The 15,317-nt window shown below is 37.9% G+C and overlaps 1 protein-coding gene across 2 annotated transcripts; it reads right to left on the bottom strand.

Moving 5' to 3' along the window:
- Positions 1 to 5,605: 5,605 nt before the first annotated feature.
- On the bottom strand, positions 5,606 to 10,210 carry LOC116556383 (caspase recruitment domain-containing protein 16-like). Of its 2 annotated transcripts, none has more exons than XM_032285733.1 (4): positions 10,130 to 10,210; positions 9,236 to 9,501; positions 8,290 to 8,353; positions 5,606 to 6,499 (listed from the first exon to the last, which is right to left on the bottom strand). In XM_032285733.1, exons 1-3 carry the CDS (start codon positions 10,134 to 10,136, stop codon positions 8,333 to 8,335), a joined length of 294 nt encoding a protein of 97 aa, XP_032141624.1. In that variant the 5' UTR covers positions 10,137 to 10,210; the 3' UTR covers positions 5,606 to 6,499; positions 8,290 to 8,332. The 2 variants fall into 2 exon arrangements, with proteins under 2 accessions (XP_032141624.1, XP_032141625.1); XM_032285734.1 differs by lacking the exon at positions 5,606 to 6,499 and adding an exon at positions 6,515 to 7,935.
- Positions 10,211 to 15,317: the final 5,107 nt, after the last annotated feature.

The following is a 15,317-nucleotide window of genomic DNA, read 5'->3' as shown; positions in this document are numbered from 1 at the left end:
CTTTTTTTTTTTTTTTCCAGAGAAAGAATCAAGACTGTAGCCTGCATCCTGGAGGGTATCCATGGGATTTTTTTTTTCACCAGCCCTTGGAATAGATTACGGTAGGAGGGGAATGGGGCTTAGAGAGTAAAACACACTTGAGAAAGTGTGTGTACAAATAAACTCACACAGTGGACTTTTTCAATCATTAGAAAACTTGATGGAGAACAGTAACACAACCTGTTGAGAATGTGAAACACTGTTATCCTTGCCCCACCTCCTGGGCATAGTTGTGGGAAATGGATGTTCCAGTGAAGTTATTTTGCTTTAAGAAATATTTTTCACCAAAATTAAAGCTTTTTAAATTTAATGTCCTTCCTTTTTAAGTTGCTTTTTTTTTTTTTCTTTTTTTTATGTTACAGGATATTATTCTGTCGTTCAGGCTGGAATGCAGCTACTCAACCTTGGCTCACTGCAGCTTCCACCTCCCAGGCTCAAATGATTCCTCCAAGTCAGCTTCCAGAGTAGCTGCAACTACTGGCATGTGCCACCATGGCCAGCTAATGTTTGTATATCTTGTAGAGACAGGATCTCCCTAGGTTTCCTAGGCTTGTCTTCAACTCCCTGGCTCAAACATGGTGCCCATGCTGGCCTCTCAATGTGCTAGGATTATAGGCATGGGCCACCCACCCATCCTAGTTGGTTTATTCTTGAGGTATATTGCATCATAGAGGCCCAGAGCATAGGCTCTGGAATTAGAATGTTGAACTTAGCATTTTAAACTTCCCTTCCTGGACAAGATATTCAACTTCCCCATGCATTGGTTCCTCTGTCTATAAAATAATTTTATTAATAGTATGTACCTACACAGTTTTGAGTATCAAGTGAGCAAAAGTGTAGAAAATGCATGGAACATTGCCTGGCAAATGGTAAGCAGATAATGAGTAACATTACTACAATTAATATAAATATTTGAGTTTAGAAAAATAATCAAGGATGATTATTTGCAGATTATCTAGTCAAATTTATCTTTTGTCAGAATCTTCAAGAAGTGCATCTAGTCATTCATTTAGCAAACATATATGGATGACATTCCTCTAGGTGTCAGGGGTTCAGTTGAAACATATCATTATCCTTTCTCCCTTGGCCTCACATTCAAGAGGGGAAGACAAATGTGAAGTCTGGTGATATGGTTTGGCTCTGCCTCCCTACCCAAATCTTACCTTGAATCGTAATAATCCTCATGTGTTATGGGAGAAACATGGTGGGAAATAACTGAATCATGGGGGCTGCTTTTCTCCATCCTATTCTAATGATAGTGAATAAGTTTCATGAGATCTGATGATTTTATAAAAGGAAATTCCCTTGCTCATGCCCTCTTTCCTGCACCCATGTAAGACGTGTCCTTGCTCCTCTTTTGCCTTTCACCATGATTCTGAGATCTCCCCAGCCATGTGGAACTGTGAGCCTATTAAACCTCTTTTTTGTTCTGTATAATCACCCAGCCCTGAGTATGTCTTTATTAGCAGTGTGAAAACTGACTAATGCAGTAAATGTATACCAGGTAGTGGTGTGCTGCTATAAAGATCTCCCAAAATGTAGAAGCAATGTTGGAACTGGGTAAAACGCAGAGGTGGAACAACTTTTAGGGCTCAGAAAAAATAGGAAAATGTGGGAAAGTCTGGAACTTCCTAAGAGACTTGTTGAATGGCTTTAATGAAATGGTGCTCATCTCGGATGAAGATGAGAAACTTGTTGGGAACTGAAATAAAAGTGACTCTTGTTATGTTTAGTGAAGAGATTGGTGGCATCTTGCCCCTACCCTAGAGATCTGTAGAACTTTGAACTTAAGAGAGATGACTTAGGGCATCTGCCAGAAGAAATTTCTAAGCAGCAAAGCATTCATGATGTGACTTTGGTGTTGTTAAAAGCATTCAGTTTTATGTATTTACAAATATATGATTTGGAATTGCAACTTATGTTTAAAAGGGAAGCAGAGCATAAAAGCTTGAAACATTTGCAGCCAGATGATGTTATAAAAAGCGAAACTCATTTTCTGAGGAGAAATTCAAGCCAGGTGTAGAAATTTGCATATGTAACAGGGAGTCAAATGTTAATCTCCAAGACAATGGGGAATATGTCTCCAGGGCATGCCAGAGACTTTCCAGGCAGCCCCACCTATCACAGGTCTGAAGGCTTAGGAGGAAAAAAATGTTTTCATGGGGTGGGCCCAGGGCCCCTCGGCAGTGTGCAGCCTAGAGACTTAGTACACTTCTTCTTGGGCCACTCCAGCCATGGCTAAAAGGAACCAAGATACAGCTTTGGCTGTGACTTCAAATGTTGTAAGCCCCAAACCTTGGCAGATTTCAAGTGTTGTTGAGCCTGTCGGGGCACAGAAGTCAAGAATTGAAGTTTGGAAACCTCTGCCTAGATTTCAGAGGATGTATGGAAATGTGTGGATGTCCAGGCAGAAGTTTGCTGCAGAGGTGGCATCCTCATGGAGAACTTCTACTAGGGCAATGCAGAAGGGACATGTGGGGTGTGAAACCCCCACACGGAGTTCCCACTGGGACACTGCCTAGTGGAGCTGTTAGAAAAGGGCCACCATCCTCCAGACTCCAGAATAGTAGATCCACCAACAGCTGGCACCATGGACCTGGAATAGTTGCAGACACTAAATGCCAGCACATAAAAGCAACTGGGAGGAATGCTGTACACTGCCAATGGTAGAGCTGCCTAAGGTCTTGGGACCCCAACTCTTGCATCAGTGTGACCAAGATATGAGACATGGAGTCAAAGATCATTTCAAAGCTTTAAGGTTTGGCTGCCCCACTGGATATTGGACTTGCGTGAGTACTGTAGCCCCTTCCTTTGGCCAATTTCTCTCATTTGGAATGGATGTATTTACCCAATGCCTGTACCCTCATTGTATCTAGGAAGTAACTAACTTGCTTCGATTTTTTATTTTACAGGCTCATAGGTGGAAGGCTCATTGTCTTAGATAGATTTTTAAACCTTTTGGGTTAATGCTGGAATAAGTTAAGACTTTAGGGGACAGTTGGAAGGCATGATTGGTTTTGAAATGTGAGGACATGAGACTGGGGAGAAGCCAGGGGCAGAATGACAGAGTTTGGTTCTATGTCCTCATCAAAACTCACCTTAAATTGTAATAATCCCCAGGTGTCATGGGAGGAACCTGGTGGGAAGTAATTGAATCACGAAGGTGGGTTTTTCCCATGTTGTTCTCATGTTAAGTCTCATGAGATCTGATGGCTTTATAGAAGGGAGTTCCCCTGCACATGCCTTTTTTTCTGCTGCCATGGAAGATGTGTCCTTATTCCTCCTTTGCCTTCCACCATGATTGTGAGGCCTCCCAAGCCATGTGAAACTGCAAATCCATTAAGCCTCCTTTTTCTTTATAAAGTACCCAGCCATGGATATGTCTTTATTAGCAGCATGAGAACAGACTAATACACCTGGTATGGAATATGTTACTGGAATATTAAGAATGTTCAAATGTAGAAAGTGATGAGAAAGATAAAAAATTAATTGGTGAAATAGGAGACAGGGAGTCAGGGAAGGCCAGAAAAGATCTCTGCCTTTGCAACCACATGTTCAATTGATTATCCCAAAAATAAATTCATTGTGGTTAGTTTATTTGATAAACGTATTTGATGAAAGATAGACTAATAGCAAAATGCACACAGTATGTTATGTTTATCAAATTCTTTACCAAAAATTCTCTTGGGCTGTTATCTTATTATTTTTTTGGAGAATAAAGACCCAGAGTTGCAAAAACATCTACCTTTTGACATGTGGGCCACCAGTTTTATTACCTGTGCTCTAGGTGAAGACTTAAGTGTGTTTGGCTTAGGCTAGAACTCACTGTGTAGGTGGACATTGATGTAGCTTTTAAATTAAGGGGTTTCCCAACGTGTTTTGTTTTTTTTTTAGACAAAATCTTGCACTGTCTCCCAGCCTGGAGTGCAATGGCACCATCTCACCCCACTGCAATCTCTGGCTCCCAGGTTCATGCAATTCTCCTGCCTCAGCCTCCCAAGTAGCTGGGATTACAGGTGCACACCACCACACCTGACTAATTTTTTGTATTTTTAGTAGAGACAGGGTTTCACTATGTTAGCAAAACCAGTTTCTAACTCCTGACCTCATAATTCACCTGTCTTGGCCTCCCAAAGTGCTGGGATTACAGGTGTTAGCCACTGCACCCTGTCTCTCATGGTGTTTTAGCTTTACTTTGCCAGTGACTTGATTCAATTGCAGCACAAGCTTGTGCTCCTTGCCACCGGGAAAATTTGTAGCATGGAAGAAAGTAGAAATTATCTGTACATTACTTATTTTCCAATCATTTACTTTTAAATTTATTTACTGATTCATGCTTTTTTCCTCTATTAACTTAAGTATTTTACACGGGGGTTTCTCCCCTAGCCAGAGCCGTGAACTACTGAATTGAAACACACCAAAGTGGCATCCAAGATACAGAAACCTTGACTAGACCATACATATGGGATGTAGAACCATGAGCCTTGAGTCTCATGTCCTGGCAAGCTAAACATCGAGCCACTAGATTGCAAGGATCCACTGTTTTCTCAAAAATGAAGATGTCATAAACTGGTGACAACTCAATATCTAATTCAGGAACATAAAATAACAATTTGTGCTATACATGTACACTGAATTGCTATTCAGTCAGAAATGGGAAAAATTACTAATATATACAATAACATGGATGAAAAAACTTACGCTTTCATTATGACTGGAAGAAGCCATACAGGAGGGAACACATACACTGTGATTCCAATTATATAAAGTCCTAGATTAAGAAAACTAACATATAGTGATAGAAATTCAATCACTACTTTTTATCTCAGGAGGGAATGGAAGGAGATTGAGAACTATGGGCATGACAGAACTTTCTGGGGTGACAAAATTTGTTTGCCTATTCATTGGAATGTTATTATAATATGATATCCATAAATCATTAATAATCAAATTATATTCTTAAAAGGGGTACATTTTTTTTGGTGTAAATTACACTAAAATAAACTTAAAATTTTGAAGAAAAATGATCAGTGGTTGTAAAAATAGATTTTTTTTTCTTGATTCCTGGACATACTCCATAAATTAGTAAAAATTTTGGGAAGAAGAAGTGGTTCTTACAGTGACTGAGCTGTAATTAACAACCACTCAAATTGGATGGGGATTTGTAGACAGAATGGGTATAATTTATAGGAACCAAATTATTTTCTGAAATACATACCTGGGAAATAAGGGGAAATCATCTTAAATGAATGTAGCATTTATATTATAAATAGTATTTTAAATGTTTATAACATTTTTAAATCATGTCAGTGTGAAGTCTGTGAAACAATATCATTTTAAATAACAGAGTCAGTGTGAAATCTGTGAAACAGTATCATTTTAAATGACAGAGTAGGTACTATAATAATCTCTGACATAGAAGACAGAAAATTCCTGTTCTTGGGTTTTGGCTGTCCCATTTCCAAGCCTTAGAACATTATGTACCCTTTCAGTTTACCCAGCTCCTCTTCTTATTTAAATTTTTGGACTATCAGCATATTTTGAGTAATACAACTTAGAGCAATAATCAATTATAACATGTTATTTTATTTTTTCTTTGTCTAAAAGCTTCCTCCTTTGTGCACAGCTTATCAGTGTGGACTTTGGCATCTAATAGTCCCAAGGTCAACCTCTGTTTATGAGCTGTAGATATTAGACAAGTTATTTAACATCTCTCATCCTCTGTGTTCTCATGTGTAGGAGGGACCTCATAATTATTCTTACTTTCTAAGATGTAACGCCAGGTGTAGAGAGCATGCCACAGTACCTCTCATTTACAGTAGCCATGATCTATACCCAGAAGCAAAGTAATGTCAAAATGCACTTTTTAGTAAAGTGCTTCTAAATTTTTCATATGCTTCATTTCAGTATGTTAAATAAACATTAATTTCATTTTGTGAATAGGAAGACCAGGCAAAAAGTTAACTCAAATCCTTGGTAAGCACAAGTTGGAGAATTGGGTGAGAAGCCAATCCACCTCAATACTTGCTCTATATGATGTGCTTCTCTCCAACTGGGCACTACACTGGAAAATTTGGAGTATATTAGCAGGCAATGGTTTGTATGTGTCAGTGGGAAATAAGTTCTAAGAGACAGACTGGGTGAAGATTATGATAATATGAGTTCCAATTTGCAACCCTGTAGATAAACCTGGGATTCTAGGAAATAAAAGTCCTTTATGCAAGGGGAGCAGAACTATGATTCTCCAGAATCGCTCAGTGAAATTGGCTCTAAGAAAAAGCCCCTGAATTTCAGAACTGCCTGAAGTGCTATCTTTCACCCCACTTTATCATTGTATTCTGAGTATGGCACCTCTGCGACTTTTCTTTCCATATCCTTTGAGCTTCTAGAGAGCAAAACTTGTTGCTTCCTGGGCTTGAGGATGTGGGCATAGCTGGGTTGTCCTGCACTACCTGAGGAGCTGCAAGAGACAAGGAACATCATGAACAGTGGTATCCCTCTTTGTTCCACTTTCTTCTTACAGCTTTGCCTATGTATGATGCTACAGAGGAGGAAATACATACCTAGAGGACAACCCTAATCTAGTTATTAACATAGCTGAGTGAGTTTGCCACTAATGGAGCACATTTCAAGCCAGAGATTTCTAGGTATGAATTACAGGGAGGATTTACTTTCATATTTCAGGATCAGTATTTTTACAAGCATTTTAGATAAAAACATAGGAAACTTGTCAAGGCCATGCATGTTAACACACTCAGGAAACAATCATTGTGTGAGATAAAATAAGATACAATTTGTTTTGAAAAGATTCAAACCCTAGGATAAAATTTAATAGGAGCTGGTCTTAATTAACATTAATTAATTTTTTAAAATATATGTTTATCTTTTTATTTATTTATCTAATAGATATGATAGTAAGCACTAGGATTATTTTTTAAATAATCCTTTGTCCTGTACTTCAACATCTCCTCCTACTATATATACACTGGAGGACAAGAATATTAAATATTCTTGAATGTTTAAATATAAACTAGAATGAATATAAAACAGAATGATTAATGCTAAAATCAAGGTGTGCTCTAGATGGATTCATAGCACTAAACATTGTTTGCACAAACCTGTGAGGCAATGTTTTCAGAGTTTCTGTGAGAAAAGCCTTGAGGCTTTTATTTCATCACAGGTTCAACACAATTGACAATGTGATGTACTTATTAAATAAATTAATGTAATCTTTGTTTCAAGATAGAAATATGTTTTCTTGATATGCAGAGAATCTTTTAGAAACCACTAAGCCAAATAGTAATATTTAATTTTGCAAACAAATGTCAAAAACTGTTATACAATCGGTTAGATAAACAAAGACAGCATGAAGTGTGTTGACATGGAGAAGAACCAGTTAGAATGAATATATTGAAGAAAACTATAAAATAACAATTTGGTAGAAGAAATGTTTGGTTTCTTTGTAAAGATTTGTAAAAGCAATGAAAAAAAAAACTAAAGAAAAGTATTTGGGCTATCTTTGAAAATACAGTATTTTGGTTATATAATGAGCATCCCATGTTGTGAGACATTTAAGAAAACATTCATGAGGTAATCAGCCTTAATACATTCAGTAGATTAATATCTGAACTTTATAAAAAATTGCATTTCTAGTCCCTAAATTGCTTTTAATTGTAAGTTTCTTTTATTTTAAGGGGGCACTTAAGGAATAAGTTTTCTTAAATAAAATAATAGAAGTAAGAATGGAAAGCCATTTCCAAATTTGAGATGAGAATGCACAAAATTTGGCCATGGCTTGAGTATTGGAGGTGTGTGAGAGGAAAGAAGCCAAGATGAGTTTCAAGTTTCCTGGTGGAACAACTGGTGATGATGGCACCAAAATCAAGTTACACAAAACTGGAAGAGAAGCAGTGTGGGGAAGAATGGCATGTTCAGCTCTGAAATTATTCAGATAAGGGTGCCTCCGGGAGGTGTGAGTGAATATTTCAATAGGCTTAAATAATGTAGTTTTGTAATTATTTGTGTAATCAGAATTTGGGACACAAATTCAGAATATGTTAGTATAAATATGAGTAGTCAAGCTGTGGGAACATGCTCTTGAAAAACAGAATAGATTAGAAAATTATACAATCCATCTATGGGAATTCCCATTAGCCCCTTTAAGTACAGTTCATCCTACTAAATTAATGTCAAGGAAGATGGGGTTCCAAGTATGCTCTTTTTTAAAAAAAAAAAAAAAAACAGCATTACCTGGGAAGGAAGAAAATAGTCATTGGGAGTCTTGTGTACTCAGCTAATTTCCATGTGTTTGGACCTAGAAAAAACATGAAGGACATTGAAATAGCTACTTATCTATCCGGAAAACTTTACCATAATGCATAAGACATTCCCACTATGAATTGCTCCCACAACCCTTACTGAATGACAGTAAAGAATGTTCGGGTCCACCAAAGCTCCCATCCTCAACGTGTTATAGGTCTAAAGGATCATAAGAATGGGCAAACTCAGTTCCTGAGCGCTGTGTCAGGTCTAGGAGGGTTGCAGGTATGATCTGCATAGCCTCACAGCATGATCTGCAGCTCAGTAACAGGCAAGTGGGTGATCTTACTCAAAAGAAAATCCAAAGAGGCAACTGGAGGAAAGAGCTCACTGAAATGTTTACTTTTCTATAATCATTGGATGTATTCTCTGAGTGTATCAGCATCAGTTAAATATATTTTATTCTTCTTGGAGGGCAAAATTTTTAAGAGAAGTTATAAAAAGTATTTGATTATAGACCCTAAAGCTCATGTCAGACAACTACGTAAATGCCTAGGGACACCCTGGACTCAAAAATGATAAATCAATCAATAAATATTGTGCCTTGCCAGGATCACTGGAACATAGAATGTGAAGCTTTTTAGATGGTTTTAAAGAGCTTCAGCAAATGAGCTACCACATACTCAGAACAGGAAATGAGCTTTAGTCAGAAGACAGCCGCTGAGGCTGAAGGAACAGAAACAAAAGAGAGTCAAGAGACATGCAGTAGGGCCCCTGCTACAGAAATATGGCCCTGACACCAGAGATAAGAAGGTATCCTGCAGACGTATTTGATTTCTTAACTCTTAACTCACATGTTGAGCTTAATTAAGATTGCAAAGTGACAGTCCCAAAGACAGGGCCTGAGTGATCTTGAGTGTGAGTCACTGATCCTTACCTCTGAGAGTCCCAGCGTTCCTGCCAGGTGACTGTCTTCTTCACAAATACATGTGATGAAAATTTGGCATGCCTGAGCCCCTTTCCGAATAACAGAGTCGACCAAAGCTCGGGCCTTATCCATGACTGTGGCATTTTCACGTTTTACTTTCTCCATCTCTTCCTGGTTCAGCACCATTTTCTCTAATAATTCATCCAGTAAGCCATTTATTGTACCTTCACCCACTGAATGGATAAACAGCTTTCTCTTCTCCTTCAGGATCTTGTCTGTTCAGGGCACAAAGATTACTCACATCATAAAAACAGCCTCATGTTCCTCTCATGTCATCAAGAGAAAGTGACCTCATTTATATTTTATCAGAAAAATACCCCCCTCCTCACAGTTGGATAATCCCTCTTCTTACTGTATAGCTGTCTTACTTGTTTCCCTCAATAGCCTCTGTACGTGCGCATGGAGTGGCCTGAAGACTGAGTTTAGCATTTTCAGGTTAGTCCCTGGAAAGCAGAGACCATCCTTTCGTGTCCCATGTTTATTTAACTCTAAATAATAAAGTAATGAAACAGAAATAGCCCATTTGCTTTAGGAACAACAGCTGCTAGTACTCTTCCTGTGCCAATTCTGTACCCTCTGTTAGACTTACAACATGTAAGAGTTTAATTAAGATTGCAAAACGACAGTGGGCAACCCCTGAAACCTCAGTTCCTTTCTGGGCTTGTTTTTCCTTTCTAAAGACTGCAAGAGTCTTCTAGTTCCTTCTTTCCTCCCTGTCCTCTGTCTCCCTCACTTCGGCTCACCTAAATTTCCACAGATACTAATTATGGCTTCCAGAAGAGTCAACCCCTTCCAAAACTCTTTCTTCCCAGGGATATGTCCTTGGAACAGTGAAAGACTCACCAGCCATGGTTTTTCTCTTCTATCCTCCTTGTGTGAGCTGAAACAAAATATGCATCACCTTCCCTTTTTGGCAGGGGTGTGTACACATATTGGGAAACAACCACAGCACATACATATGCATGTGATTTTTTTTTTCCCCCTAGAGAAAGTATCAGAACTGTAGCCTGCACAGGGAGTGTATCCATGAGAATGTTTTTACACCAGCCCTTGGAATAGATCAGGGTAGGAGGAGAATGGGGCCTAGAGGATAAGACAGGATTGAGAAAGTGTGTGTGTGATTAAACTCACACAGTGAAGAGTTTCCCATTCATTCTAAAACTTGACTGAAAAAATGAATACAACCTTTGGAGAATTTGAAACACTGTTCCCTGACCCGACCTCACAGCTTTGGGGAAGGTTGTGGGAGATGTATGTCCTGGTGAAGCACTTTTACTTTAAGAAATGGAAACATTTTTCACCAAAATTAAAACTTTTCTTATTTAACATTCTTCCTTTCAAGATGGATTTTTTTTGTTGTTTTGTTTTCCAATACAGGATGTCACTCTTTACCCAGGCTGGAGCAGCGTGGCATGACCATGGCTCACTGTAGCCTCCACCTCCCCAAGCTGAGACGATTCTCCCACCTCAGTTTCCTGAGTAGCTAAAACTACAGGCAAGCGCCATCACTACTGGTTAATTTTTGTATTTTTTGTTAAGATGGGCTCTCCCTATGTTTCCTAGGCTGATTTACAATTCTGCTTAAGTGATCCACCCAGCTTGGTCTCACAAAGTGCTGGGATTATAGGAATGAACTGTCCACTCATCTTAGATGGCTTTCTTTTTAGAAACATTGCATCATAGACAGCATAGTCCCTGAACTCAAAATGTTGAACCTACATGTTAAACATCCCTTTCTAGGCAAAATATTGAACTTCTTTATGCATCGGTTCCTCTGTCTGTAAAATAATGCTATCAGTAGTACGTGCATATCTACACAGTTTTGAGCAGTATTGAGTTAAATGTGAAAATGCATGAAACATTACCTGGCAAATGATAAGCTCATAATGAGGGATATTACTATAATTAATACAAATACTACATTTAAGAAAAATAATCAAAGATGATTACTTGCAGATTATCCAGCTAAATTTATTTTTTGTTAGAATCCTCAAGCAGTGCATTTAGTCATTCATTTAGCAAATATATATGGAGAACATGGTTCCAGGTATCAGTGGTTCAGTCAAAACACATCATGATTCTTTCCCCTTTGCTCTCACATTCAAGAAAGGAAGACATAAATGAAGACTGATATGTAATATGTAACTGGAATATTTAGAATGTTAAAATACGCCAACTGATTAGAAGAATAAGAAATGAACTGGGGAAATGGGAGGCAAAATATTACAGGACTCATGAACACTGTGCACAGAGGAACCAGGGAAGGCAAGAAGAGGTCTCTGGCTTTGTAAGTACATGCTCAATTGATCATTCCAGAAATAAACTCAATGTGGCTAATTTATTTTATGAATAAACTTGATGGAAGATGGACTAATAGCAAAATGCACATAGTACATTGTGTTTATCAATTTTTTTTTTTTACCAAAAATTTTCTTGGGATGTTACTTTATTATCTTTGCAGGATAACAGCCAGATTTATGCAAATATTCACCTTTTGACATGTGGGCTACCAGTTTTACTTCCTGTGCTCTAGGCTAAGAGTTAAATGTGTTTGGCTAAAGTAGAACTGACTGTGTAGGAGGACAATGATGTGGCTTTTAATCTAAGGGTTTTTTCATGGTGTTTTTATCTTTCCTTTGCCAATGACCTAATCCGATTGCGGCGAAATCTTGTGCTCCTTGCTACTGGAAGAATTAGGAGCATGTAACAAAGCAGAAATTGCCTTTGCATCATGTCTCTTCAGTTTATTTACTTTTCAATTTATGTACTGACTCATTTATTTTCTCTGTTACTTAAGGATTTCATACAAGGGTTTTCCCCATGGCCAGAGTCATGAACCACTGATTTGAAGCATGTCAGAGTGGCAAGGACAGAAACCATGATTAGACCATGTATCTGGGAATGGAGAACCATAAGACTTGAGTCTCATGTCCTAGAAATCTAAACACTGAGCCAGTAGATTGCAAGGGGCCACTCTATCCTCAAAAAGGAAGATGTCAAAAACTGGAAACAAATCAATATCCAATTCAGGAGCATAAATTAACAATTTGTACTACAGGAGTACACTGAAATGCTCTTCAGTCTTAAAAGGTAAAAATTACTAATACATGCAATAACATGGATGAAAAAATTATGCTTTTATAATGACTGAAAGGAGCCACATAGGAGGGAACACATGCCCTATGATTCCAATTATATTTAGTCCTAGATTTTAAAAAACTAACATATAGTGATAGAAATTCAATCACTAATTATCTGAGGAGAAAGTGGAAAGAGATTGAGAACAAAGGGCATGACGAAACTTTCTGGGGTGAAAAAATTGGTTTGCTTGTTCATTGGGATGCTACTATAGATAATATCCTTGTATCATTAATAAATAATTTGTCTTCTTAAAAGGGGTACTTTTTTCTATGTAAATTATACTAAAATAACATTAAAATTTTGAAATGATAAAGGCCAGTGGTAGTAATAATAGGCTGATTTGGAAAAGATATTTTTTTCTTGATTTCAGGACACACTCAAGCCTCCACAAATTTGTTGTAATTCTGATAAGAGAAAGTTCTTATAGTGACTGAAATGTAATTACCTGCCTCTCAAGTTGGATGAAGTTATGTGGACAGAGTGGAGACAATTTATAGGAACAAATTTATTAACAGAAATATGTGCCTGGAAAATAGCATTACATAAGTAATAGTATCTTAAGATAAATGAATGTAGAAATTCTATAAGCAATATTTAAAATGTGCATAATGATTTAAAACAACTATCAGTGTGAAATCTGGGACACAATAATACTTTTTATTTATTTATTTGTTTATTTAATCTTTCATTTTTTTTTTAACTGTACTCTACATTCTGGGGTACAAGTGTAGATCATGCAGGGTTGTTGCACAGTTACTTACATGGCAAGTTGTTTTGCTGCCTCCATCCCCCTGTCACATATATCTGGCATTTCTCCTCATGTTATCCCTCTCCAACCTCCCCACTTCCTGCTGTCCCTCCCCTTGCCCCCGCTACGGCATACCCCAGTGTGTGACGCTCCCCTCCCTGTGTCAATGTGTTCTCTTTGTTCAGCACCCCCCTATGAGTAAGAACATGCTGTGTTTGATTTTCTGTTCTTGTGTCAGTTTGCTGAGAATGATGGTTTCCAGATTCATCCATGTCCCTACAAAGGACGCAAACTCATCATTTTTTATGGCTGCATAGTATTCTGCAGTGTATATGTGCCACGTTTTCCATGTCCAGTCTATCATTAGTGGGCATTTGGGTTGGTTCCTGGTCTTTGCTATTGTAAACAGTGCCACAATGAACATAACGTGTGCATATGCCTTTATAATAGAATGATTTATAATCCTTTGGATATATACCCAGTAATGGGATTGTTGGGTCAAATGATATTTCTATTTCTAGGTCCTTGAGGAATCACCACAGTGTCTTCCACAATCATTGAACTAATTTATACTCCTGCCAACAGTGCAAAAGTGTTCCTATTTCTCCACATCCTCTCCAGCATCTGTCTCCAAATTTTTGATGATTGCCATTCTAACCGGTGTGAAATGGTATCTAAATGTGGTTTTGATTTGCATATCTCTAATGACCAGTGATGATGAGCATTTTTTCATATGTTTGTTGGCCTCATATATGTCTTCTTTTGAAAAGTGACTGTTCATGTTCTTTCCTGCCATTTTGAATGAGATTGTTTGTTTTTTTCTTGTAAATCTGTTTTAATTCTTTCTAGATTTGGGATATCAGCCCTTTGACAGATGGGTAGATTGCAAAATTTTTTTCCCATTCTGTTGGTTACTGGTTCACTCTAATGATTGTTTATTTTGCTGTGCAGAAGCTCTGGAGTTTAATCAGATCCCATTTGTCTATTATAGCTTTTGTTGCCAATGCTTTTGGTGTTTCAGTTATGAAGTCCTTGCCTATGCCTATGTCCTGAATGGTTTTGCCTATGTTTTTGTCTAGGATTTTTATGGTGTTAGGTCTTATATTTAAACCATTAACCCATCTTGAGTTAATTTTAGTGTAAGGTGTCAGAAATGGGTCCAGTTTCTGCTTTCTGCACACTGCTAGCCAGTTTTCCCAATACCATTTGTTAAACAGGGAATCCTTTCCCCATTGCTTGTTTTTATCAGGTTTGTCAAAGATCAGATGGTTGTAGATGTGTGGCATTGCCTCCGAGGCCTCTGTTCTGTTCCATTGGTCTATATCTCTGTTTTGGCACCAGTACCATGCTGTTTTGATTACTGTGGCCTTGTAGTATAGTTCGAAGTCAGGTAGTGTGATGCCTCCAGCTTCATTCTTTTTGCTTAGGATTGTCTTGGCTATGTGGGCTCTCTTCTGGTTCCATATGAAGTTTAAGATGGTTTTTCCCAGCTCTGTGAAGAATGTCATTGGTAACTTGATGGGGATAGCATTAAATCTATAAATTACTTTGGGCAGTATGGCCATTTTCCTGATATTGATTCTTCCTAACCATGAGCATGGATTGTTTTCCTATCTATTTGTGTCCTCTCTTATTTCCTTGAGCAGTGGTTTGTAGTTCTCCTTTAGGAGGTCCTTTACATCCTTTGTTAGTTGTATTCCTAGGTATTTTATTCTCTTTGTAGCAATTGTGAATGGGAGTTCGCTCTTGATCTGGCTCTCTGTTAGTCTGTTATTGGTGTATAGAAATGCTTGTGATTCCTGTGCATTGATTTTGTATCCTGAGACTTTGCTGCAGTTGCTTATCAGTTTCAGGAGATTTTGGGCTGAGAGGATGGGATCTTCTAAATATACAATCGTGTCATCTGCAAATAGAGACAATTTGACTTCCTCCTTTCCTAATTGAATACCTTTCTTTTTTTTTTTTTTTTTTTTTTTTTTTTTGCTTGATTGCTCTGGCTAGAACTTCCAATAGTATTTTGAATAGGAGTGGTGAGAGACGGCACCCTTGCCTAATGCCGGATTTCAAAGGGAATGCTTCCAGTTTTTGCTCATTCAGTTTGACATTGGCTGTGGGTTTGTCATAATATTTTTAATAACAAAG

This window comes from Sapajus apella, unplaced genomic scaffold (assembly GCF_009761245.1).
Source record: "Sapajus apella isolate SASKATOON/1434 unplaced genomic scaffold, GSC_monkey_1.0 scaffold16, whole genome shotgun sequence".
Taxonomy (NCBI): domain Eukaryota; kingdom Metazoa; phylum Chordata; class Mammalia; order Primates; family Cebidae; genus Sapajus; species Sapajus apella.
Note: the sequence above shows the minus strand (reverse complement) of the source record. Positions and strands in the feature narration are given on the sequence as shown.

Bases quoted from the DNA above. Each gene is read 5' to 3' on its own strand.
- LOC116556383 (XM_032285733.1), bottom strand. The intron at 8,354-9,235 runs GTAAGGATCAGT...TGTTTTTTCTAG, and splicing joins GAACGCTGGGACTCTCAGAG to GTCCAAACACATGGAAATTA.